Source organism: Aquarana catesbeiana, linkage group LG09 (assembly GCF_042186555.1).
Source record: "Aquarana catesbeiana isolate 2022-GZ linkage group LG09, ASM4218655v1, whole genome shotgun sequence".
NCBI classification, from domain to species: domain Eukaryota; kingdom Metazoa; phylum Chordata; class Amphibia; order Anura; family Ranidae; genus Aquarana; species Aquarana catesbeiana.
Window position 1 is genome coordinate 183,140,237 of NC_133332.1, and position 25,894 is coordinate 183,166,130.

At 38.0% G+C, this 25,894-nt stretch overlaps 1 protein-coding gene across 3 annotated transcripts in view; it reads right to left on the bottom strand.

Moving 5' to 3' along the window:
• Positions 1–12,274: 12,274 nt before the first annotated feature.
• The window catches only part of GRIA3 (glutamate ionotropic receptor AMPA type subunit 3), a 446,082-nt gene continuing 432,462 nt past the window's right edge, over positions 12,275–25,894 (bottom strand). For 2 of the 3 annotated variants that reach the window (XM_073599435.1, XM_073599434.1), the window contains exons 15-16: positions 21,548–21,795; positions 12,275–19,425 (exon numbers count right to left, since the gene is read on the bottom strand). In XM_073599435.1, the coding sequence (XP_073455536.1) occupies positions 21,550–21,795 (246 nt within the window). In that variant the 3' untranslated portion in view covers positions 12,275–19,425; positions 21,548–21,549. Of the gene's footprint in view, positions 19,426–21,547; positions 21,796–25,894 lie in introns of those variants that run through there. The other variant, XR_012236014.1, reaches the window with a different exon arrangement.

Sequence of the window (25,894 nt, forward strand, 5' to 3'; positions counted from 1 at the left end):
TGAAGCCTACTTGATCTCTATGTATTAATTTTCCTATAATGCTATTGAGGCGTTTTGATATTATTTTTGCTAATAATTTAATATCGAGGTTTAACAGAGAGATAGGCCGATAATTCACACAGGAAGTATCATCAGAAAGGGGTTTTGGGATCATACAAACAATTGCCATTAGTGTTTCTTGCCGAAAAGAATGTCCATCTAGAAGTTTGTTAAAAGTTTCAGTGAGAATGGGAGAGAGTATTTCTGAGAATGTTTTATAGTATAAAGCCGAGTAGCCATCTGGGCCTGGTCTTTTGTTAAGTTTTAGGTCTTTTATGGCGTTAGCAACTTCATCTATAGTTATAGGCTCATCCAAACTGGTTTTTTGATTCTGAGATAACTCAGGTAAGGTTATTTTTGAGAAGAAGGATTCAGCCTCTGTAGGATTAAATTCATTGTTTGTCTTGTATAAAGTTGCGAGATGTGAGTGAAATTTATGGACTATTTTAACTGGATTACAAGTGTAAACATTTTTTGATAATTTCAAACGTATTGGTTTGAAAGATTTGTTAGTTGAATTTAATGCCCGAGCCAAATATGTACCTGGTTTGTTTGTATTCATGTAGAAATTGTGTTTGGAGCGTTTGAGGGATTTATCAACTGACTCAGTGAGAAATAGATCGTATTCCAATCTAGATTTTTCCAGATGAGATTTTGTACTCTGAGATGGATTATCTTGAAATGATATGTAGGCTGCATTAAAATTGAGTTCTAGTTTTTTTGCTAGATTTTTGCGTTCCCGTTTAAATAGTGCCATAGTCTTTGTATTGTACCACGCAAGACAGGCTTATGAGCTTCCCACAGTGTTATTGGGGAGATGTCTGTTGTATTATTAATTGATATGTATTCCTTTAAAGCTTGTTCAATGGCCATCTGATGTAGTGGGTGTTTGAGCATTATGTCCGGTAAGTACCACGTTGGGTCATGCGCTTTTGGTATGGCTGAGGCTATAGTAGTGTATACTGCATTATGGTCAGACCACGGAACAGGGTCTTTTCTTTCCAAAATTCATATATGGTCTGGGGGGGGGGGTAACTGACGTGTGCAAAAATGGAAAAAACAGCTTTGGTAGCAAAGTGGTTAATCCTGATGATATGGTGATTATGAGGATGTTTAATACTGTGATTGAGGCTGCACAAGAAGTCCAAATCCTGGCGGTGTATCATTCCTATTAGGGATGAGCTCAAGGTGCTGTCTGAACAAAGGTCAAGCTTTGCCTCTTTGGGCATTTATCTGAACACCAGACTTTTTGCTTGTTCAGCAGGAACTGAATATCATGTATAGTAGCAGTATTTCTATCATTCTTATTTATGACAGCTTCCTATCAATGGTCTGGACATTTACGTTATATTATTTAGATTGTACTTAACACTTTGATTTATTTATTCAATTAATTCATTCACTTTATTTATTTGTATAAGCATTGCCTTTGCAGGTTTTGATTAATGGTTAAGAATTTTGATTAGGGGTAGCAGCTGGAATGGAGGGATTACTGTGTGTACAGTGAGGGACATCCTCATCAGTCTGATAAGCTATCTATGCCATGCTATTTGGCCATGCCAAAACGTCTGCTCGTGTGTATAGAGCAGTTCGTGGACCAGTATAGATGGTCAGGGCTGTGCGTGCATTCACGTGTGTTTGTGTGAATTGGTGTGCATGTTCAGCACTGGTTTTTGGCACTCAGTGACCTATTAAAGACTTAACACATTTAAGTAATAAAATCATCAGTTTCAATGACCCGTAACCAGACCTGTATCCTAATTATCCTGTGCTTTGACTTGGCTTGCCTGCCTCCTTGATTCTAATATCCTGCTGTAACCTTTGGTTTTTACAAATAGATATAAATGCAGCACTAAGTGATACAGAAAACGGGGTGACAACATATCATCCTAAACATATTGTAAAGTTACTGATGGTTGTAATTATATACCAAAACAAGTAAAGTGAAAAAACAATCTCCAATAACTAGAGAAGGTGTCCATAATGAAGTAAAAGTTCATCAATAAATGGAACGCAATATTTTTCATAGGAAAAAGAGGGATATATGCAGATGGTGCCTTTCAACCAATAGGTAAACGGGACAATGATCTTCATGTATTCAGGCTCCACACACAGATTGTAATGGCAGAAGAGATTAATACACTTACCAGAAAGGGTGGACACACTCACCATACGGCGGTATGTCGATCAGGCTTTTGGATCAGTCAATCCTGAGGGTGCTTGATAGAAGGCAATGGTGGTGTGAAGATGCGTTCCAATGGCCTCATCTGGAGCAACCATAGATGTATGGTGATGCTCGGATCCCCAGCGGATGGATGGGCTCACATTCACGGAGAGCAGACAGTTGGAGCATGCAGACTCCACCACACAGGATATCAGATCATATGGAGAAAGGAAAAGATCTCCACATAGTGCATGAATCCAGTATAAAAGGTTTATTTAAAAAAACGCCAGGAAAAAAAGGATATACAAACACCTGGTCTGGTGAGTAATAGCAGTGATCACAAATAGGTATATAAAATCGCGTGGTGACAGGGCACAAATGGCTCAGCAACCCGACATGTTTCGGACAATGATCCTTCATCTGGGGCATACAGCCTTGTGTTTGGCACCACTCTACATAAGAACACATTAGAATTAAAGAAAACAACAATCAGCTGAGTGTACTGACGCTGGGCAGACACAACAGCCAATCAGGGACAGTCAGTATGCTCACACACAGCATCGTTGGGGCATGTGATAACATCACCCAATCAAAACACCTAGAACAAAGTCACATGCTAGCGTTGTTATGGATGATGTCATCGCGCACCGGCATATGCGCTCCAAGCTCCAAGCCCAAGGAGCCAGTATATTAATACAGCCAGGGGTGAGATAACCCCACCCACTCACTATGGATAGGCTTCTCTGTGCGCCGGGACGAAGCGCTCGTATCCTAGCAACTTCCCGTGTCTACGGAAGTGCATATACATCGCTACTTAAGCAATGGTGAGAAGGAAAACAAAACAAAAAAGGTGTATTTGGGCATAGAGCGGAATGTGAGCATACAAGACATCCCGCATTAATGTCCATAGAAGTGTAGATGTAAAGCAACTTCTAACCATATAATGCACATATAAATACACCTATGACATTAGACTATAAATGTATATATAGAGCCAGAAATAGACTGAAAGGACTATATAGGCATCCCATATAAGAAAAATGAAAATACAAATAAAAATATGAAAAATAGACCCCTGATATCATAACAAGTATAATAACTGATAAATAAATCATCTAGAGAGCCGAAGCCCTAGGTAGGTGGGAGGATAAAATTGCATATATAATGCCTGCTATACCTTTGGTTTTTGCATTGACTCTGTCCTCTGACTGCTGTTTTGTCCTTGTTCTGCCTGTCTAATATTGACCCCGACTGCTTTTGTCTCCTTTACCTGCAAATTTCTGTCCTCCATTTGTGTGACAGCATTCTGCACAAGTTCCAGTTTTCCAGTATTTCAGCACTATCCAGATTATCATCTTGCTACCCACTGTATCAGGACCTCCCACAGGCACTTGTGCCACTCCACTTCCTGATACACCCTGTAACCAACTCCAGGGAATACTGGATAAAAGATGTAAGGCATCAGACCATTCTCTACCAGATAGATGACACTGACAGAGAGATCACCTCTTTGAAGGCTCTGACACACTGAAACCATGGCTAAGGCTATACTAATTCTGTCCTGGCCTGAGAGTTTACCATGTATTCCTATGGAGAATCCACAATCGGGTACATGATACAGCTTTTATGAGCCCTGTTATTGTTGGTGAATTTTCTATTAAAATATATTGCGAATGCAGGCCAGTGGAAACAGCATCCTAAAGATACAGGATAAGCTTCCGAACACCTACCTTCATTCCGTAGGAGTGTTCCTATGTGCTTAGAAGCAACCTTATCCACTCTACCTACAAGTTGTGGTTTGAGATGGACTTGAAAGCCTAGCTCAAAGCAAAAAAATGTATTTTAGTTTTAGATAGGGCAAGAGAGAGTTAAAATTTCTGTCAGATTTTCATTTTTTATTTCACTTGTCACTCTTTCACAAAAAACAGGAGGCTGCAAGGGTCATGAGGATGTTAAAGTAAGGACAGCAATGAAAACATGATCAGAAGTCCCAACCACTCGTCACTCTACTAAACATTCTACATTGTTTTAAATCTTCTTTCGCACATTAAACCCATAAACCTTGTGCAACAAGCAGTTTTTGGAATTGGGTCTCTTTTCACTTAAATTAGCCAAAAAATATTAATTTTCAATAAAAACACACTGGTATTTGTCAGATAGGACCACTATGTGCAGAGCATCCAACCATGTGCTTACAGCCAGGGTGACTTTCACCACAGTGAATTTAAATTTGTGTTAGAAACAGTCTGAGTACATAAGTATCCTGTCAAGGACATAGCAAGTGCTTGGGGCCTTGGGGATAGGGTGAGAATATAGAGTGTTGAGGATATTGTAAAAGTTTTGCAGAAGGACATGCTGGGCCATGGAGCTCCCTGCAGGAGACTTAGGGACACATGAGGTGCTCTGCTGGATGTATAGAAAGTACATGTGACACCCTGTCTGCCACATATCAAGTTCAGGATAACCCATTCAACAATCCAGCAACATAGTCAAAACATCGCCAGCACCCCCTGTAATGTGGCAACACATGTACACACCGCTAAGGACATGGCAACCACATAGGCTATCACACCAGGAACATAGCATGGGGTACTCAGACATATTTAGAGTTGTGATTTCATGTGATGTAACATTGTCTGTATTTTATCATACTGAAGGATATGTATTGCGACATTGCAGTGTTTAGACTGACTGATTTTTCTGTTAGCCATCCGGATTCAGTGAGATTGAAATTACTGAAATTCAAATATAATTTTAAGAATATACCAAGTGTAAGCTCACATTTCATAAATCATAATCTGACTTTAGGTATGTTGCTAAATATATTTCTTCTGTGTACTAAAGTAAGTTAACTATAGTAGGTGCATTATCAACCTGCATTTTTTTTATGCTAGTATTAGTATTTTTATACTTTAGGTTCACTTTTTAAATGAGAACTTTGCAATGTCGGCAGTGCTCATATAATCTCCTACAAATAATTTAAGCCAAATTCCTAACAAAACCTTATTTTCTTCTAGTAATGCACAACATTGGAACAGTATGAACCTCTGCCATGTTTCTAAAGCCTCACATCCTAGACGACGCTGGCTATAGCGAAACGCATTGGAAGAGGCTTCACACGTTACCATATTTCGCAAAATGGCCTGACCACTTGGACCTTCTGGTTGTTTGTAACACATGCTGTGTAATTCCTTTAAAATTGTAAGTGTGATTTTATCATTTTATTAAAATCTTGGTGAAATACTGCACTGTGTGGATTTTCCCTGTACCTTATCTTCCTCCATGGAGTCTATCTAGGCTTAGGAGATCATGGAACCTTTGCATGCAAGATCGTGATGTATATGGCAGCTATGCAGGAAGGCATCTGATGGTTTCCTTGTGGGATCAGAGCAGCTGGTAAGGAGCTCATTTAATAGTTTGTGGTAATTCCTTTTGGAAGGACTTTTTCTTCGGTGGTGCACATTATCATCATTCCTTCATGGCAAAGAAAGAAGAACTATTGATGTTTAGAAAATATGAGCACTTTTTTGCACTATATATATATATATATATATATATATATATTATAATTATTATTTTTTTAATGCACTTTTATTGTGTCTCTTATGAGTTTTTATTGTATTTGTTTTACTTATTTTTTGTCACTGAGCTTTACAGTTTTTTTGCAAGCGCACAATAATTAACTTTGGTTTAGTATGTTTTTAAAGCTATCTGTGTTCCAACTAGAGTGATTTTCTCTCACTTCCTGGGTGGTCCTCAGGATGGGAAGTATTTAGAATTTACCAATAGTAACATTGACAGCAATTAAATCGCTTTTTAAGCAGACTGTAGGTGGCAGATGCACAGGTGAAATCTGTGAATGGAGTGGGGAGCAGAGATGAGATATGTGGATAAAAAAAGGGGGGGAGTGGATGGAGGGTGTGAGGGTGTGTGCAGAGGTGAAAGCTGTGGATGGAGGGAGGATACAGAAATAAAAGCTGTGAAGGGGATTGGGAGCAGAGGTGAACATTGTGGATAGGGATGTGCAGATGTGAAAGCTGTGGATAGGAGGTGGCTGGGTACAGATGTGATTACTGTGGATTGGGGTGAGCTGTAGACAGTGGGTGCAGAAGTGAAATGTGGAGGGGGAGCAAGTTGTAGGGGGGTGCAGAGGTGAACTAAAGGTTTGTGCTGCAGAGATGAGCTGTGGACAGGGGGTGCATAGGGGAACTGTTGATGAGGGATGCAGAGTTCAGTTGTGGATGGGTGGGGGGGGGTTGTACAGCAGAGGTAAGCAGTCAAAGATGGATATAGAGGTGAGCATTAGCTAGTTACTTTGCAGAAGTTTACAGGGGACAAAATTTTGTAACGTACCTTGTTTACACATTACATACTCAAAACCGCTATACTCTGTATGCTATGCTATACGTTACACACATCTTACTATATATAGCTGCTGGATTGTATTCCTGAATGCTGCACTCTGTACGATGGGTTGTACACTACATGTTCCTAAGTCCTGCACTTTGTATGATTGACTCTTTGTTACATGCACTCTGTACACCGAGCTATATATTACATAATCCTGACCTCTCTGTATGCTGCGGTCAGGAGTGTACAAAGTACATCACAGAATACAGAGGTCAGTGGCATCACTATGGGGGTGCAGACCATACCCGCCAGAGGGGTGACACCCACTAGCATAGCTACAGGGGTTGCAATTATGACCCCGCCTCTGCTCCAGGGACCCGTCACAATATTCCCTGTCATACTCATGTCAATGGGGAAAAGTAAACTCAGAGGGCCCGGGCTGTCAGGAGTTGTAGTCTTTTCCTGCAGGCAAGATGGGGCAGTGTGGTGAGTGATGGACAACAATTCCCATGATGCTTTGTGCCGGTGTACAGTCATGGGATGCAGCGCAGGGGTCCTGGCTGGCCCGGCCCTCTGAGTTTACTTTTCCCAGTGTGACAGTGTGACAGGGCAGGTTGAGAGGAGAGCAAGATCTGGAGTTTAGGAAGTGGGCAGAGGTGTGTGCAGCAGAGAGGGAGACTTCTTTAGTGTTCAGTGGATCGGAGAGTCTGCATAAGGTGAGCTGCCTGAAGACTGCATAGGAAATGCATGGTGATTATTCAGCGACTACCTGACAATGTTTTTTTGTGTGTGTTGCACCTGGTTTAACCAACTCTAGTGGCACCACTGAAAGAGGTCAGCAGTCAAAAGTATGTAATGGAAGAAATTTATCAAACATGGAGCAGACAGAATCTGGAGCAGTTCTGCAATACTAACCAATCCGTTTCTTTCTTCAATTTGTTCAGATACGATTTGAAAATGAAAGATAGATGCTGATTGGCATGTGTGCTGTGCATACGGTGAGTAAGCTCAGGTTCTATTTAACAATATCCCTTTGCGAGTCAGCGCAGTGAGGGTACACCCACTGGGGTTGATTTACTAAAACTGATGCACTCAGAATCTGGTGCATCTGTGCAAGGTAGCCAATCAGCTTCTAACCTCAGCTTGTTCAATTAAGCTTTGACAAAGGCTCCGACATTGGGAGCTCATGTCGCATGACGTGTGAAAATCAATGTTTCCCTATGAGAGCCGTCTTAACTGGTCCGACACAAGACGGTCCAACTTTGAAAATGCTCCCTGCACTACTATGGTCCGACTTTGATCCTACTTCAGCCCATTGAATATCACTGAAGTCAGATCAAAGTCGGATCATGGTCTTAACTGATCCGACTTTGGCATGCGACTTGTGCTCTGATGATTTTGAAAGGGAATTCGACGCCATATTAAAAAAAAAATGGCATGGGTTCCCCTCCAAGAGCATACCAGGCCCTTCAGTCTGGTATGGATTTTATGGGGAACCCCCATGCCGAAAAAACGTTGTGGGGTCCCCCCAAAATCCATACCAGACCCTTATCTGAGCATGCAGCCCAGTAGGTCAGGAAAGGGGGTGGGGATGAGAAAACGCCCCCCTCTCCTGAACCATACCAGACTGCATGCCCTCAACATGGGGGGGTGGGTGCTTTGGGGCAGGGGGGCCTTGCGCCCTCCACCCCAAAGCACATTGTCCCCATGTTGATGAGGACAAGAGCCTCTTCCCAACAACCCTGGCCATTGGTTGTCAGGGTCTGCGGGGGGCTTATCGGAATCTGGAAGCCCCCACCCATTTACCTAAAAAAAGTGTCAAAAATAAAACACAGTACACAGGTTTTTAAAGTAATTTATTAAGGCAGCTCCGGCATCTCTTCCGATTTCTTCTCCTCTCTCCGACTCTTCTGCCTCCTCCGCTGACGTCTTCTGCCTCTGCCAGTTCTTCTCCCTTCTCCGCTAATGTCCTTTAGCCCCCTCTGGTTCTTCTCCCCCTGTCCGCTCTCTTCTGCCTTTTGCTGGGTCTTCTCTGCTATCTTCTCACTCTTTTGCTGGGTCTTCTCCGCTGTCTTTTCCCTCTATTCTTCTGATGTTGACTCGACGCTCTCTCCCGCTCTAATGCTGGGTGCGCAGTGTGCCACTACTTATATAAGCATGGGGTGGGGTCACCCAGTGATGCCCCTTATGATGTCACCCCCATCGTGCCCCGGTCAGTGACGTCATAAGGGGTGGGACCTCTGGCTGACATCACCTGGTGACTCTGCCCCATGCCAATATAAGTAGTGGCACACCGCATACCCAGCATTAGAGCGGGAGAGAGCATCAAGTCAACATCGGAAGAAGAACAGGGGGAGAAGACGGTGGAGAAGACCCGGCAAAAGAGCGAGAAGACAGTGGACAAGACCGGGCAGAGGCAGAAGATCGCGGACAGAGGGAGAAGAACCGAAGAAGGCTAGAAGACATCAGCGGAGAAGACCCGGAGAGGGGAGAAGAAATGGCAGAGGCAGAAGACGTCAACCGAGGAGGCAGAAGAGCCGGAGAGGGGAGAAGAAATCGGAAGGGGTGCTGGAGCTGCCTTAATAAAATACTTTAAAAATGTGTGTACTGCATTTTATTTTTGACACTTTTTTAGGTGAATAGGTAGGGGTACAATGTTCCCCATACTCATATGGTGGAGGGCCGGGATCTGGGGACCCCCTTGTTAAAGGGGGCTTACAGATTCTGATAAGCCCCCCACCCGCAGACCCCGACAACCAACGGCCAGGGTTGTCGGGAAGAGGCCCTTGTCCTTATCAACATGGGGACAAGGTGCATTGGGGGGGTGCAGGTCCCCCTGCCCCCTTGCCCAAAAGCACCCACCCCCATGTTGAGGGCATGTGGCCTGGTACGATTCAGGAGGGGGGGCGCTCGCTCGGCCCCACTCCCTTTCCTGACCTGCTGGGCTGTGTGCTCGGATAAGGGTCTGGTATGGATTTTGTGGGGACCCACATGCTGTTTTTTCGGTGTGGGGGTTCCCCTTAAAATCCATACCAAACCGAAGGGCCTGGTATGCTCTTGGAGGGGGAGCCCATGCTGTTTTTTTTTAACATTTTGCGTAGAGTTCCCCCTAAAGATTTATACCAGACACAGTGCCTAGCATTGTTGGAGATCAAAGTCGGATCCTTGTTCATTGAAGTCGGACGCATGTCGGACTTCAAGTCGCAGGGCAAAGTCGGATCCACAGTCGTATGACTGTCGTGTCATACCAGTGTGAACCCAGCCTAAGGCTGGGTTCACACTGGTACAACATATGATCCGACTTTGGGAACACATGACGCATGACGTGTGTAAATTAATGATTCCCTATGAGAGCTGTCTTAACTGGTCTGACACAAGTCGGTCCGACTTTGAAAATGGTTCCTGCACTACTTTGGTTGACTTTGGTCCTACTTCAGCCCACTGAATATCATTGAAGTCGGATCAAAGTCGGATACTTGTCCTAACCATCTGACTTGTAACACCTGACATGATGATTACAGTAGCAGTAAAAGGAATTTATGTCACACTGGGATTGTTTTGATTGGTCAAAGGACAAGTCAGACTATCTCAAAGTCGGAGCAAAATCTTATCCTGTTCATTCAAGTCAGATGGAAGAAGAACCAAAGTAGGACCGATGTAGGACCGATGTCTCAAGGCAAAGTAGGATGACAGTTGTACAACAGTCATGTTGTTCCAGTGTGAACCCAGCCTTAAACCTGGAAGTTGATTGGTTTCTATGCAGCGCTGCACCACATTATTGCACCATGCAGTTTCAGTAAGTAACCCTCACTGTTTGCTGTGGTAATACCCCTGCCACTAACAGTTTACATAATTGAAATGTATCTGGCTACCTTTGGATGAAAAATACTATATATACCATATTGTGCCTTAAACTTCTATCCTATAGACATCTACAAACCTAGATATAATTTTCTAGTAATGTCCCACAGCTAAAATGAAAAAGTCTTCTCTTAATGCAGCTTCAGCACAGCAGTACCGCCTTAAACAAGTAGTTGTATCAAAAAAAGAAAGAAAAAATGTAAGGAAATAATATTTCAATCCTAATTGCTGATGCCAAGAAATTTTTTTTTGGAGCATTGCCTTTGCAAATTAAAGTGTTCTTAAACCCTAGTAAAAAAACATAAGACTAAACAGTAAACAATATAAATGTAAAATTAAACATTAAAAACAATCAATCCCGTGAGAAATCCAGTGCTGACTTATGCACTCTGCAGTGCTTTCTCAAATAATATTATCAACCCTGCTCAACTCACTTATATGAATTACAGAACACCTTCCTACTATGTTAAGGATATGGGGAAAGGGGGGTGTTCTATAGTTTTAACTCACTTTCTGGCCTGTTGAGACAATGCTTTTTCTCTATTGATACAGCACAATGAGTGAGCCTTTTCTTCTTTGGACTGGAAGTGTGTTACTGACAGGATCACCAGGTGATAATACATAAAAAAAAAAAAAACTAAAAAAAAAAAAAGAAAAACAATGCAGCCACCACATCTGACAGCTGGTAACCTACAATATTTTACATTTTGTTTATTGGGTTTAGACTGTAAAGCATTGTTGTGTTTGCAGACCACACGAAACAACGTTTTTTTCAAAGATTGAAAACAAACTGCTAAAAGAAGTAAAAAATATCTATTATATTGTTATTGGTAGAAAAAAAGTTGTGGTTTTGGTTCATTTGTGTGTAGACTAAAGCGTTGTTTAAGGCTTCATGCACACAAGCTTACAAAAACAAACAGCATCATTTTTTTTCTGACTGAGTTTGGCAGAAAAAAACATCTTTAATGTTACAATATGTATGTGCATTTATGTATGTACATACAGTTATGGCGTTTGAGCATTAATGCATTCTACTGGCATGAATATTAATTTATTCTGGCCATTGGAATACATTTCTGCATGTGTAGCTGCAATTACGTGCATTTTTTACTGCTTAAAAAGCTTCTCATAGAACATGTCTGGTGCTTTTTTTTTTTTATTTCTGCCTGTAAACGCTCCTCTTTAAATATTCCAGTAAATGTCCTTGTGTGCATGGCCCTATAAACTAACGTAGAGGTGCTTTTAAAGGTATGAAAAAAATGCTGACCGTTTATATAAGCATTTTTTTGTGCATGAAGCCTTTATGTCCAATAATTATAGTGCCTAGAAAAGATAATTGTGTATACATGAGGTTTCCAGAAAAGAAACCAGAGAAAACAATTGTAAAATAATCATAATGTTGCTTACCAAGAAAAAGGCCTGTAATTCTTGTGCAATATTCTGTTTGTGGCAAAAGTATTAACTGTGCTAAAGTTAGTTGTAGACCATGCTGGACATCATTCAAACTGGGAGTCTGAAGACATCTAGTATGTATAGTTCATGAAGCTGGATTGTACATAATAACTTTGCAGGAAATCGACTTCTACACACACCTTCAAATCTTAGCATGAAGCCCGATTACAGTTCGCTATTTTAAAGTAAATATTCACAAACAAAAGAATTTAGCCATACAGCTTGAAAATCACTTCTTTAGATAGTCCTATGCTTATTTTTTGATGGTGTATACAGCCCAGACTGCAAAACAAATGCAGCAATAAAGATAAAATATATGAGAAACACTTATCAAAAAAATATTTTCTTTGTATTGAATGAAATGACAAGCAATATCAACGTAAAAATTCATTTTCTTTTCATTTTATTTACAAAATGTATTAAAACTCTGTACACACCTCATTTAAATGAGGGTAGGTAATCTGTCCACACATGCAGTTATTTGTCTTTACAGCCATAAGTTTGCTTGGCAATTTTACTGCTCACCAATCTGCAGTTAAAAAAAAAACTGAAATTCAAACAAAACAAAATAAATGTTGAGATACAAAGAAAAATATATATCCCAAAAGGTTCTACTGCTGACTTTTCTCAGTTATAGCAGGAAAATGTAAGCAATCAGTAATTTTTACATGCATTTTGTTTTTATTAAAAAATACCGAACATCCCTGCTTCGGTATGAAGCTCACACTCTTAAAAATGGTTTCATTCATAAACAAACTTAGAGGTTTAACACTCCCCTGGATAGAGACCTCCATATAAAAAAAGAACAAAAAACAAAAAAAACAAGAACAAATCTTGGTTGCTCTATCACAGGAAAGGTTAACATATCTAGGAATACATGGTTCTAGCATTTTCTGCACAGCGTTTCGTTTCCCAAAATGGGATATTAATAGCATTAAGACCTTGAAGAAAAATCACAGTTCCATTAGAAGTTCTACTTCTCAGCTGGCGTTCTTGTTTCTTTACTCATAATACACTGTTCTTTCACACATAGGTTCAGCTGAGAAGGTATGAAAAGGCCAGTCTTTATATATATAGTTTTGGAAAAAAAGTACATTACATATCTGTGTTTTTATAACAAGACAATTACAATGGCGTTGAATGAGATATTTTATGATGTTTATGGGTGAGGATCAGTTTGAATTTCCCCCTGTTTATTTAACAAAGGTCTCAGTTGCTGAATTTTCTTGCTCTCCTTATAAGTTTTTATAGTATTATAGGTTTAAAATGGTGCGTAATACCTTTCAGGTACACACTAACAGCCCCAGTTAATAATGCAGCACAAAGTGCAATGAATGTTCAAAATGTGGTCACCAGTTGCAGTCAATTTATTTCAATTTTCTGTGAAAATGAGAAAGGCTTATTTGACGCTGTTGGTATCCACACTCTGCAGATAGTCACTTTGTTTTCTACTACCTTATTAAAAAGGCTGATAATTTCAAATGAGGAAAAGAGAACAATCTGAAACATGTACACAAACTACAGACACAAATCAATGTAAATAAATTAAATATTACTCTGACAATTTAAAATTAACTGCTATTAATTGAGGATTTTAGTTCATTTGCTTTAATTCTGTAGGAAATAGGAAACCTTAATTTCAAGCTTCAATACCTTTACATTTCCAGATACAAGACTTTAAGAAAACATATTTACTTTTTACAGACTCTCTTCCAATAAAATTCAGTTTTATTTCTTAGATTTTTGGACTGCTTTTTGAGACTTAAGAATTTATTTATGGGATTTTCATTTCAAGAATCCTCTAAAAAAATAAAAAAAAACACCTTTCCAAAAGCAAGTTTTTTTTTTATAATTTAGTAGTATGACCTGAAGGAGAAATGGTATTACCATCTGGGAGCTGTTCTGGTTTCCAAAGTTACATGCGAGCAATAGTTACACAAATCTGTTGACTGCATGGTGCTTTTAAATGGAAGACATAAGTAGTTTGGATAAATTCTCTACATGAAAAAATAACTTTCTATTTTTAATCATAACATTTTGTCTCTCAAGTTTTGTACAACACTTTTTGTCATGTTATTGAAGTCAAAATGCTTAATTTTTATACTTTTTTAAATGTAAAAGGAATGGTAATTTAATGCCATAGGACACAGCATATTATTAATTTTACCAGGATATAGATGGTCTTGGAAGTGTCTGTCTTAAGAATGATATTACTAATAAATGTAAACTACTGTCTAAGATATAACATCTGAGGTAAAAAAAGGGGTTGTGTAAGCAAAATATAAAAATACTTCCAGGAGAATAAACCTTGTGAACTGAAATGTGGGTTTTATTCAAAATTTCTGACTTATCGCTGTTTACTGAAAGCTGTTTACATCTATCAAACACCTGGCTGACAATGGGATATCATTACTTGTTCTAATGATATATTGTAAAATAATCACGGGGAGGCTGCAAAAGATTGAGCAGTTTAAGGGAAAAAATTTGTCGTTTGGAGGACAGCAATGTGATGCTCTAGGTTCTGATTGCGTACAGATTTTTCCTGTTTCATTCAGAACATCTAAAGTGGGCCTAGCCTTACAGAAGTTCTTTTACCTGAAGTGTATTTACACTAAATATTATATAAGTATATCTTACATGTTCCTATTACCTTTCAAGGAAATCATAGTGCTTCCCTTGGCAGTGTCTTTATCATCTTTAAACCCAGAAGACAGCATCATAGAAGGTTATCACCTACTTTTCAAGTCTAAAATCCTTCTTCTGGATAACACAATCATTTAAATCCTGGTGCCTGCACATTTAACTTTATGGCCTGTGTGTACTTATGTACAAATATACTAGGGGTTCTTGCTGGTTTTAACCCTGCAAACTGCTAGAAAAAAACAGAGACTAAATAAATGCTTTTTTTCCTCTTCTCTGCAGCAGGCTGATGAATTTATTCTCCAATGTTCCTCGCAGGCTAACTTTGAGATATTCACTTTTATTGACATTCAAAACATATGTAAATCCTGAATCTACAGTATGTTTGTTTGGAATGATGCCTTGCTATATACAGTTGCCTTAAGCTATTTTTTTAACCTGTTGCAAAGTTTCTTATCCTGAGATACTACCACTAACAGAACTTCCTGATGCAGGCTAATGTCATTAGGCTGCCTTCAATAAGCAGCAGCATTGTCAGCTTACCATGCACACTGCGTTAGTTAGCCACTGGGCTGCTATAGAGGCATGCACAGATCTGATGTGCAGTACAACAACCAACTGAAGGAAGATGATGTACAGCAGGCTGTCAATTGTGTGGCAGTAGTTTAGTTTAGTGTTGTCAAGCTACAACGGGAGGTGCTGTTATTGGCAGGATTTACATTTAAGAAACTTTGTAACAGATTCACCAAAATGGTTTGCTTAAGAAAAGTTTGTATATTAAGACATGACACTAAACATAATGAAAACTAGATTTTGGGTTTACATACACTTTATGGACTGCTTTTTAATGACTTACAGTATTGTTTTTTTGTATGCTGTTGCTATAAAGTGTGACATGTAAAAAATGTATATATGCAAGCTTAAACAATCACAGATAGGTACACCCTAAACAGAATACAGTATATGATGTAAGGCTATTTATAAAGCAATCTTTTGCTTCTGGAAGGGCTTTCCTACATATCATATATATTACACCAAAAATCACTGTCAGATAGAATTACAGGTTTATACTGTGTGTTCAGCCTATCACAACCCCTTTAAGGTGGGACTATCAAATGTTCTGACAACAGAAGTTGACACTGAAACCATCAGTGAACGGAAGAGCTAAATTCTAAACTTAAAATGTACTAATGTAAAAATATACTACTGAATATATATTTTAAAAATCTTTAGCCTAGTAAGAATACAGCTTTTATAGTAAAATATGGCTGGTAGTAAAAGTGAGGCAATGGAGAATTCACACAAGACAAATTTACACTATAACAAGTTAGATAAAAGAACCTTGCTTCAATTAGAGATGTGTCACATTTTTTAGGAATAAATGATCAGAGATCACAAGACCCATTATGAGTGGAAATGGATGATAAATCACATGATCCATCCATTTTTTGCTTCTCTGTCTCTTTCAACTGTTGAGAGTTTGGCAGTCGATAAGAAAAGTACACACTGATGTCAACGGAATGCAGTTTGACAACATTCATGTATGTACATTCTGTTATTTATACCACACCGAATAACATAAATGCATGTTTAGATATTGATATATCATTGGTTCTTACATTCTAGCAAATAATGGCTCAGTTGCCCTGAGCACTTACTATAAAAAGATATACAACACAAGAGTCACATCTGACTCTCTGCAACCTCTGATGAGCTTGGTATTGACATGTCTCAGGCACCATAATTACACAGTAATATTTATGTAGTATAGTACAGTATTTGAAAAAAATGATATCTAGCCAATAGAAATAGAGTTATTCTAAGTGAGTGCAAATTAGTGTGTTCCTCAACACAACTGCTACTCATGTATTCAGTTATTGTGGAGAGGACAAAAAACTAACATTTTATCCAAAATACTATCTTTGGGCCAGAATCACATTTTAATCAATAAAGTTTGGTAAAGAAATATGACTGCCTCTCAGTTGTATGATTGATTTGTTATGACTGGTTAAGAAAGCAGAGAAAAGTTACCTGACAGAATCTGTTACAAATCATTGTTTTGTGTTATGATGGAGATCCTCTGCACAATGCTGAGGTATTACACATCTACCTGACAATTCCTACTTATTATGGAAACTTTTCTTTAAAGTCAATGCAACTGAGAGTAAAATATAGTGCAGTATATATCAAAGCAACCATTTATCTGTGCTATTATACTGTATACAAGTCTTTGAAAGAGATTTTTACCTAGAGCTTAAAGTTATATTATAGCGAATTGCACATTTTACAGAACACACAAGGGTCAAAGCAATCTGAGATCATGACTGACACATTTTCATTGTGTGTCAGCGTATCAAGATATAGTGCCTTAACTCTTGGGAGTCTCTAATTCTGCTGCTCAGTTTGCTATTTTCTTTTAACTTCTTTATTTTAGCTCGAGGATGTGTTTGAATTAATGGCCAGATCACTTCAATATCGTTTATGTAAAACTGGAAACTGGAACTTATGTATCAAAAGATGTTTTTAAATATCTTAGTTATATATCTAGTGTTGGGAAATGGTTTAGTATCTCTCCTTAGGCTACTCTGTATCCTTTTTATATTTTTAATGTGGTTGTACCATAAGATTTTTCAAATGTATATGAAAATAAGTATCATTAAATTAACTGCATATTTTTTAAGTATATTTAATGAGATCGTACCATAAAGAGTACAACATTTTTTATTTTCCTAAAAGCATTTACAATATAATAACATAAATCAATAAATATTGCAGAAGATCCATTTTACGAAGACATTTTTCTAGCTTTTTTGTCTAACATTTCACTAAACTGTGTAGGAAATGGCCATACATATTTTAGATTGCTTTTTTAAAGGAGTAGAATGTTCGCTTAGACCTGTAAAGTTGTGTTCACTTTATTCATCCAATCATGCACAAGTGGAATTAATATTTTTATTTTTTAATTTGCCTGAACAACCAAGTGGACACATTACTAAGCTAAATGAGTGGTTTATCGAATCATCCCCATGAATAAAAGGTTGTAACGTAAGTAGATATGTCGACCCATGTATTGCATGTGTACATACACGTGTTTACTATGTGTAGCTAGGTTCTGATATTTACTTACAATATGTCTGTGAAGGTTCTTATTTATCCAGGTCATGATATTGGTAGTATAAGTTAGTTACTTCCAACTAAATTTGTTCTGTAATGTTAAAGATGTTTTTAAGCTCATCCAAGCCACTTCTTTAGTTCTAATGAGTGTCAGGAATATAGGTGAGGAAATTGTAACCTGCATTCGAACTGCAGAATTGGGTTGGATATGCTGCAAAATGTGTTTGGCATTTAAAAAAAGTTTAGTTGATTGTTTGTGTAACTACTACTAGCTTTTTACTTGCAAGTAATGCCCCCTGCCTGTTCTACATTGTCTCTGCTCAACTTCCTATGCCTATTAGCTAGAGGCAGGACTGATGAGCTTAAAAAGGTAATTCTGATTTTTCTAACCTTTATTTCATACCAGTAACTAAGCCATTTACTCATGTTACAATTTGAAAGGTGAGTCAAAGTTAGGTTTGTAAATTTCAGAAGTGACAGCTAAGTCTATTATTTTTTTTATGTGACATAGTATTGAAATCTCAATATCTCAATAAACAACAAGTAAATTAATACATCCCACTCCACAGTCTGTATTGATACAGTTGTTATAGCCATAATCTTATATAAGTAACATTATAATTTGCTTTTTCAATTTAGACATTGTTGCAAACTTCATTGTGGTTTTAAAAAACATATGTCATACTGCTATATCTTATTATTAACTATCATACTTTTTTAACAAATGTGCCATGTTTGTGAATAAATGCTTGTAGCTTGAAAAGCATTGTCCTGATTTATAAAACACTAGACTAAGATGCAAGAAAATGCCTAAATAAAATGTTGTCAGTGCCTACAGTTGATACATAAGTTCCAGAAAGTTGACATTTTTATATGTCACATTAAGCCTATTAAAGCACTGAATGAGTCACTACTTAATTTCTTAAGCATTGTCTCAGATCTTTAGGTAAAAAAATATATTTGTATATATATATAACCTGAAATAATTATGGTTGTTTTCTTTTCTTCCATGCCTAAATGTTGCATTCATTGTGTTTATCTCAAAGGAAAGACAGAGGTTACACTTCAGGTATAGGCTTTACCATTATTAGGAAGAACCCAAAAGACATTGTTAGTTACCAGGCTGTCCGTAATAACATATAACAGCATTACTAACAATAACAGCATAAACATGTTAAAGTAACACTCAGTAGTTTAAAAGTGCATTCACTCTACACACACAATAAATTAAATGTAGACACACAGTGATCCTTTACATGATGGTAGGACAGTTTTCATATTTTTGTCATCTTCAAATTAAACTGAGGCATCAATTTATAATTTGTTTTAAAAAAAATGACCCCTGACAGCTTGAGTGATTTTAGTGAGACAAATAGCAGGTAGCTACAATGAAGACGAGACAGTGGGAAAGTGTTACTCACAAGAGAGTGAACGCACCTTTAAAAATGCATATAGACCATCTGAGGCCCTTTAGAGTGCTTATAATCAATGGCTTTTATAGAACGTGTTCTTTACAAGAGTACATTTTCTTACATGAGATAATCTTATCTTGTGGCCAGTTTAAGATTTTTATTTTTTTTCAAGCAAAGCATTAGCATTTTAGTTTGCATTGTTGTGAGACTCAGAATGTTCCATAAGGCACTGAAGGAAAAAAAATCAGTTCTTTCTAGTAAAAGTTCTTTGCACCATCAGCAATTTGTGTCATTCCCGACACCAAGGAAAGAGTATAACTGGCTCAGTTGGTGAGGATGTAGGAGGAAGCCTCATTTTCAATTTTAACCCAATCACCTGGCTCTTCTGGATATCTGCAAAAAATATTGTTATATTTACTTTGAATTCAATAAAATAAATCTATCATGAATTCCAACTGTAGAGGGCTAGACCTGAAATAAGACTTTGCAGGCACTGTTTTACCATCATTGGCACAGGAATGATTGAATGTTAACCTAGAGAAAAACTATTTAGATAAAAACATTTTCCTGCATATTTCAAACATTTCTTTTTTTGTTCAAAAAAGTAATAGAGGGTTGTATAGGAATACCTGAAGTCTACATTATGGGGTTGATTTACTAAAGGCAAATAGGCTGTTCACTTTGCAAGGGAATGTTCACTTTGGAAAAGAATTTTGCTTAGCTTTATGAATGACTGAAGTTCTGCTGACTTTCAGGATTCAATCATGTGCAAGAAAAAATACTGTTTATTTATTTTCCTTGCATGTTTTGAGGGTTTCTTTGCAAAGTCAATTTTCACCACATTCACTAAGCTATAGGATAATTCCCCTGCAAAAGGAACATCCTATGCCTTTAGCAAAGTAACCCCAACTCAAAACTGCTGGGAAAAGATGGGGGCCCTACAGAGATAGAGCATGTGTTCTTTCCTTTGTTTTAGGTGTGTCAATATTTTAGTGGCCATGTCTACTGGCTTTGGCTAATTCATAAAAATCAGTTATTTTCTAAGAAGTCTCTGCCTCATTTCTTTTTCTTTAGTTTCTCACTCTGATTTGAAAAAAAACTTGAAAACTTGAAAATGAAGCACCAAACCACTGCTAGGAGGTCCTGATACAACTTAATTCCAATAAAAGTCAGAGGGAGAGTTCAAAAAGTAGACACCTGTTTCAGGGGTCCGTGAACACTTCCTTCATCAGAGCTTGATTGTGGAAAAAACTAAAAGTGAACTGGACCTTTAACAACTTCAGCCCCGAGCCTCTTTCTGAGAAGTTAAAAACATTTTTTTTTGCTAGAAAATTACTTAGAACCCCCAAACATTATATATATATATATATATATATATATATATATATATATATATATATATATATATATATATATATATATATATATATATATATTTTTTTTTCTAACACCCTAGAGAATAAGATAGCAGTCATTGCAATACTTTCTGTCACACCGTATTTGCGCAGCGGTCTTACAAGCGCACTTTTTTGGGAAAAAATACACTTTTTTGAATTAAAAAATAAGACAACAGTAAAGTTAGCCCAATTTTTTTATATTGTCAAAGATAATGTTACGCCAAGCAAATTGATACCCAACATATCACGCTTCAAAATTGCACCCGCTCGTGGAATGGCGACAAACTTTTACCCTTAAAAATCTCCATAGGCGATGTTTAAAAAATTCTACAGGTTGCATGTTTTGAGTTACAGAGGAGGTCTAGAATTATTGCTCTCACACTAATGATTACGGTGATTTCTCACATGTGTGGTTTGAACACTGTTTTCATATGCAGCGCCGCTCACGTATGCGTTCGCTTCTGCACGCAAGTTCGGCAGGACGGGGCACGTTTAAGAAATTTCTTTTTTTTCTTATTTATTTTACCTTTTAATTTTTTATGTTTACACTGTTCTTCAGCGGACCATAACAACGATATCCCTCTTCAAAGTACCAACATATAATGATGGCGGACGGTCCATAAGTGGTTAATGATATTTTTTTCCAGTGTGATTGCAAGCACAGGGCTTGTTAGCATCTGGTTTGACCTTTATTGGAATAAAGAATTATTTGGACCTCTTAACAGTATTGTGGCACTTCAATTTCAATTTTTGTTACATTACACTACAAGCCAAGGAGATTGGGGAGATCCTCTGGGGGAGAGCCTCTGCCTGCCCAGGAACCAGATCAATTACATCAATACTTTAAAATAGCAATACCAGTAGGATAACCCTATGGATCCAACAATATTTTTCCACTTGCCTCAACTGTATGAATGGAAGAAGGAAAGGAGGAAAAATAGGGGAAACCATTAAAATCTGTAAACTCTGACCTAATATTTTTAGTCCACTGAATGTAAAAAAATAACATGATATTGTATAATCAAAATAAACACAGACATAAACTAACAAATCATTAAAACAACCAAAATCCAAGAAATTGCACAGTAAATAAGTCACTTCATGTATCTAAGTCATACCCTTAAATTTTAACACTTTCTGTTCCATAGACATTGTAACCTTCTCTGTAAGTAGCATAATTCTGGGTGCTGGTTGCAGGAGGAGGTTTAAAGTTTTGTGCGTTCTTTGTCAGTTTCATTCTTTTGGATTCTGCTCGTGATTTGTAGCAGAATTCTATCAAAGCCACCATCATGGCTAGTCCAAGACCTCCAACAAGAATATAGAATACCCCTGCAACATTACTGAGGCTCAGGGCACTTGTCTTGTCCTAAGAGAAATTAACAACTTTGTTAGTTTCATAGGATACTTGAATCAATTGCAATGTTTTTTTCATAAAGCATCCCTAACCTCATAACCCAGTGTTTAAGACCATTGTTTTCCTCTTCTAAAACTAACATCACAGTATACAAGGAAGCAGTACCTTACATGCAAAAGTTAGCTTTTTATGTTGCTTTTATTTTTTCTAGCTACACCTTGGATATTCTTCATGCATAAATGTACTATTTGAAGACTTCCACTACAATATCCTGTAACATAATTCCTGATAATGTACCAAAACGACAACACTAACTCAAAAGGCATTATACTTTTGCTGAAGTATTACAAATATAAATCTTAAATACGTAGCTCTACCTAGCCTGGTAACTCTCTTGTATATGTATTGCTAATTTACATATATCAGCAACTTAATGTTTCCTTTGCTGGTTGAGCCTTGGTTAATCTGAGACTATATCAACTCATTGTTGAGCTTTAACTATTTCATGCTTGAACATATCACCAAAAAAAAACTAAATAGCTCAAGGTTGTCTAATTCAGCAAAACCCTATCAATGTTAACATACTGGAGGACTTTTTTATGTATATTACTATGAATAAAACCTTGTGTCACTTGATCAAGATTATTGGAAGTTAATCTTTCAGAGTATTTAGCATTAATTTCAGCCATATTACTGATAAGCTACCGTAATACAGTTCTTTGCATTATGCCATAATCTTTTTCACGCAGATTGAAAACTTTAAAAAAGATAGCTGGTGTTAATCCGGATGTACCCTAGAAATGCTAAGTCTTTAATACATCTTAATTCTTCTGAAATGTATTCATTTTTTGCCAGAGAATCTATTACTCAAAACAGTAACATGTCTAAAAAAAGGAAACATTGTTTAATTTTCCCAAAACATGTGAGAATATATTTATTAAATCACTTAAGGAGTGACCAACAATGAAATTTTAGTGGTCATTCAGTGAGTGCTTTAATAAACAAATCACAAAAAATAGGATTGTGGTGCTTTTGCTGAAATGCTTCTAAGCAATGTTACAGACTACCTAGACAGCAGCATAAATGAGTGAATGTACATAAAGTATGAGTGTTGAATGGAGTGATCTACAGACACCACCTATTAATAATGGTAATTTAAATGATAAGACTATGTGGAAAAAATACATATGTTAAATTTCATGATACTTCTGGATCTAACTAACATTAAAAAAATTATTAAAATATAATAGTATTATCTAAGTGTTATTGTAAAAAAAATAGTTTATTTAAAGGGAAATAACCAATTTAGCAAAAAATGATAGAAATTAAATGTGAATAAAGCAATTAAATGACCAATATAGGCTATCAGTCTGGTAAAGGCAAATGAGTATTGCAAGAGGCTATTTTATTGTCAGGAAACATATGCACTGTGCTATTATTAACTGTAATTGTTCCTGTTGGGTTATATTTTCAGTAAAACATTATTGCTTAGCACAGAAGTCTTCAGGTGCTGTTGATATGTGTCACCCCACCTAAGTAGATCTACTATGACCTTGCACTGTATAGAAAGAGAAAGAAAAGTATGACTGTGCCTCATAAATACAATGTACCAATCCCTTCAATAACTAAGAGCTCAAAGCTTAGCAGACAAAAAAAACTAAATGCAAAGTAATGCAAGGACTTTAAATTGCTAATAAATATCTGTGTGGGGCATATGCTTTTGGTGCTGAAATTTTAACACTGACATGACTTGGTGAAGAAACTTGTATGAACTGGCATACATTAAAAGGAGTGTTGGCCCTATAGTTCAGGTGAAGTTAATAATCAGTTAATAGCGTGGGTGATAATGTTCTTTTGAAAGCTTTGGGTGAAAATGTTGTGTTGAGGGTTAACTCCTGACAAGCAGCTGATTATCAAGTTCAAATACATCTAAAGTTACTGATTTTGATGCCAAGGTTTTCTAAAAATCAGAGTTCTTCTTTAATAAATGCAACTAGGTTACCACCTGTCCCCAGGGTCGCCAATAGGGGGGTACAGCCAGCCTTCTTGTCCCCATCAGGTCAATAGGGAGGCTAGCAGGGGCTGCCTGTGGTTGGCCCTCACAGCTTCCACTCAACCAGAAATCTCTCTATGACTTCTATCCTTCAGTTCAGCTGTGCTGAGAAGGACAGTTCCACTCTCTCAGCCAACCGTACAATCCCACCCACCATCTTGAAGACCGGAGCAGAAATAAGTATGTGGCTGAACCCAAGGAACAAGGGAGCCACACCAACTATCAAGCTGCATGAACAAGGCTCTGCCAGTCAGCACTGTCAAACCAGGGGATACTAAACAAGTAAAAAAGGTGCAGTACAGAGGTACCTCAATCAACTGTTCCTATTAGTCCAAGGGCAAAATATATATATGTATATATATGAACATATATATATATATATATATATATATATATATATATAGAGAGAGAGAGAGAGAGAGAAAGTCAGTCTATCAGGGCTGCCACCGTGAAGGACCGGAAGCCAGGTCCAACGTGCTAAAAAAAAAAAACAACGGGGATGGGCTGCAACAGGCTCTCTTAATAGTCCAAGTAGCACACCAAAAAGGGAGGGATCACAATGAAGCTGTCAGAGATGGTGTGGGTTCCAGGAGAGGGGTGGTGAGGACGCCAGAGCCAGTCTGCAACTGTGCTGCGATGTCAAACAGCACTTCGAACGGCATCCGTAATGGAGGAATTACACGGCCGTGGTAGATGCACTAGCAGATTTAGATACACTAACAAATTGAAGCCCAACTCCAGCTAATACTTTATAAGCAGTTACAACCAACCTTTTTTTTTTCCTTTTAGGATAAAGGGTTTACATGAATAAATAAAAACTGACCGTTCTAAGCACCCCTGTCAGTGTTAAATGGTTTGTCTATACTATTTGTTGCTACATCCGCAGGACAGCCTGTTCTTTTGAAAAACAACAGACTTACGGCTGGATCACCGGGTTAAAAGTTTGTCTGATTTCTTTTGTCTGCCATTTAACACTGACAGGGGTGCTAAGAATGGTCAGTTTTTATTTATTCATGTAAACCCTTTATCCCAAAAGGAAAAAAAAAAAAAAGGTTGGTTGTAACTGCTTATAAAGTATTAGCTGGAGTTGGGCTTCAAAGTGTATCTAAATCTGCTAGTGCATCTACCACAGCTGTGTAATTCCTCCATCACGGACGCCGTACGAAGTGCTGTTTGATATCGCAGCACAGTTGCAGACTGGCTCTGGCGTCCTCACCACCCCTCTCCTGGAACCCACACCATCTCTGACGGCTTCATTGTGATCCCTCCCTTTTTGGTGTGCTACTTGGACTATTAAGAGAACCTGTTGCAGCCCATCCCCATTGGACGAGATGTGATGCTTGCACACATGGACTTGCTGCTACCTATAGTCCTCCTCTCTCTCTCTCCAGCTTGGAGATGTACCTGAACTCTACATTTCAGCTCTACATGTGAGTGGTTATTGCTTTTTATCATTAAATTGTGTTTGATACATACTCAGTGGCGCCCCTTCTCCTTGATTTTTTTTAAACCAGGGGATACATATGTGTTGAAGTGGAGAGTGGAGGGTCTGATATACATGGGGCAAAACATTCTGCAGAACAGGACTCTACAAACTTGAAGTGGGTAAAAGGACAGTGAGGGGGCAGTGCCAGGGGGGTAGCAGGCTGTACAAGGGTGCTGGTTCAAATAACAGCACTTTGGTCCTGGGCTGGAAGCAACAGTTTTTTGATACCTAAAATGCTGAAGCATGTGAGCATTTGTGACCTCTGCACTCTGTTCTGCACTCTTGAATTCTGCATTCTATATTCCTGACTCTTAAAGTCTTCATTCCATACTCTTGACCTCTGCACTCTGTTTTCTGTACTCCTGGCCCCTGACCTTTGTATTCTGTGCTCCTGTCCCCTAAACTCTGCTTCCATACACCTGAACTCCACTTTCTGTACTCCTGAACTCTCTATTCCATACTACTAACCCCTGAACTTTGCATTCCATACACCTGATCCCTAAGCTCTGTGTTTTGTACTCCTGACCCCTGAGCTCAGCATTTCATACTTATAACCACTGAACTCTGTGTTC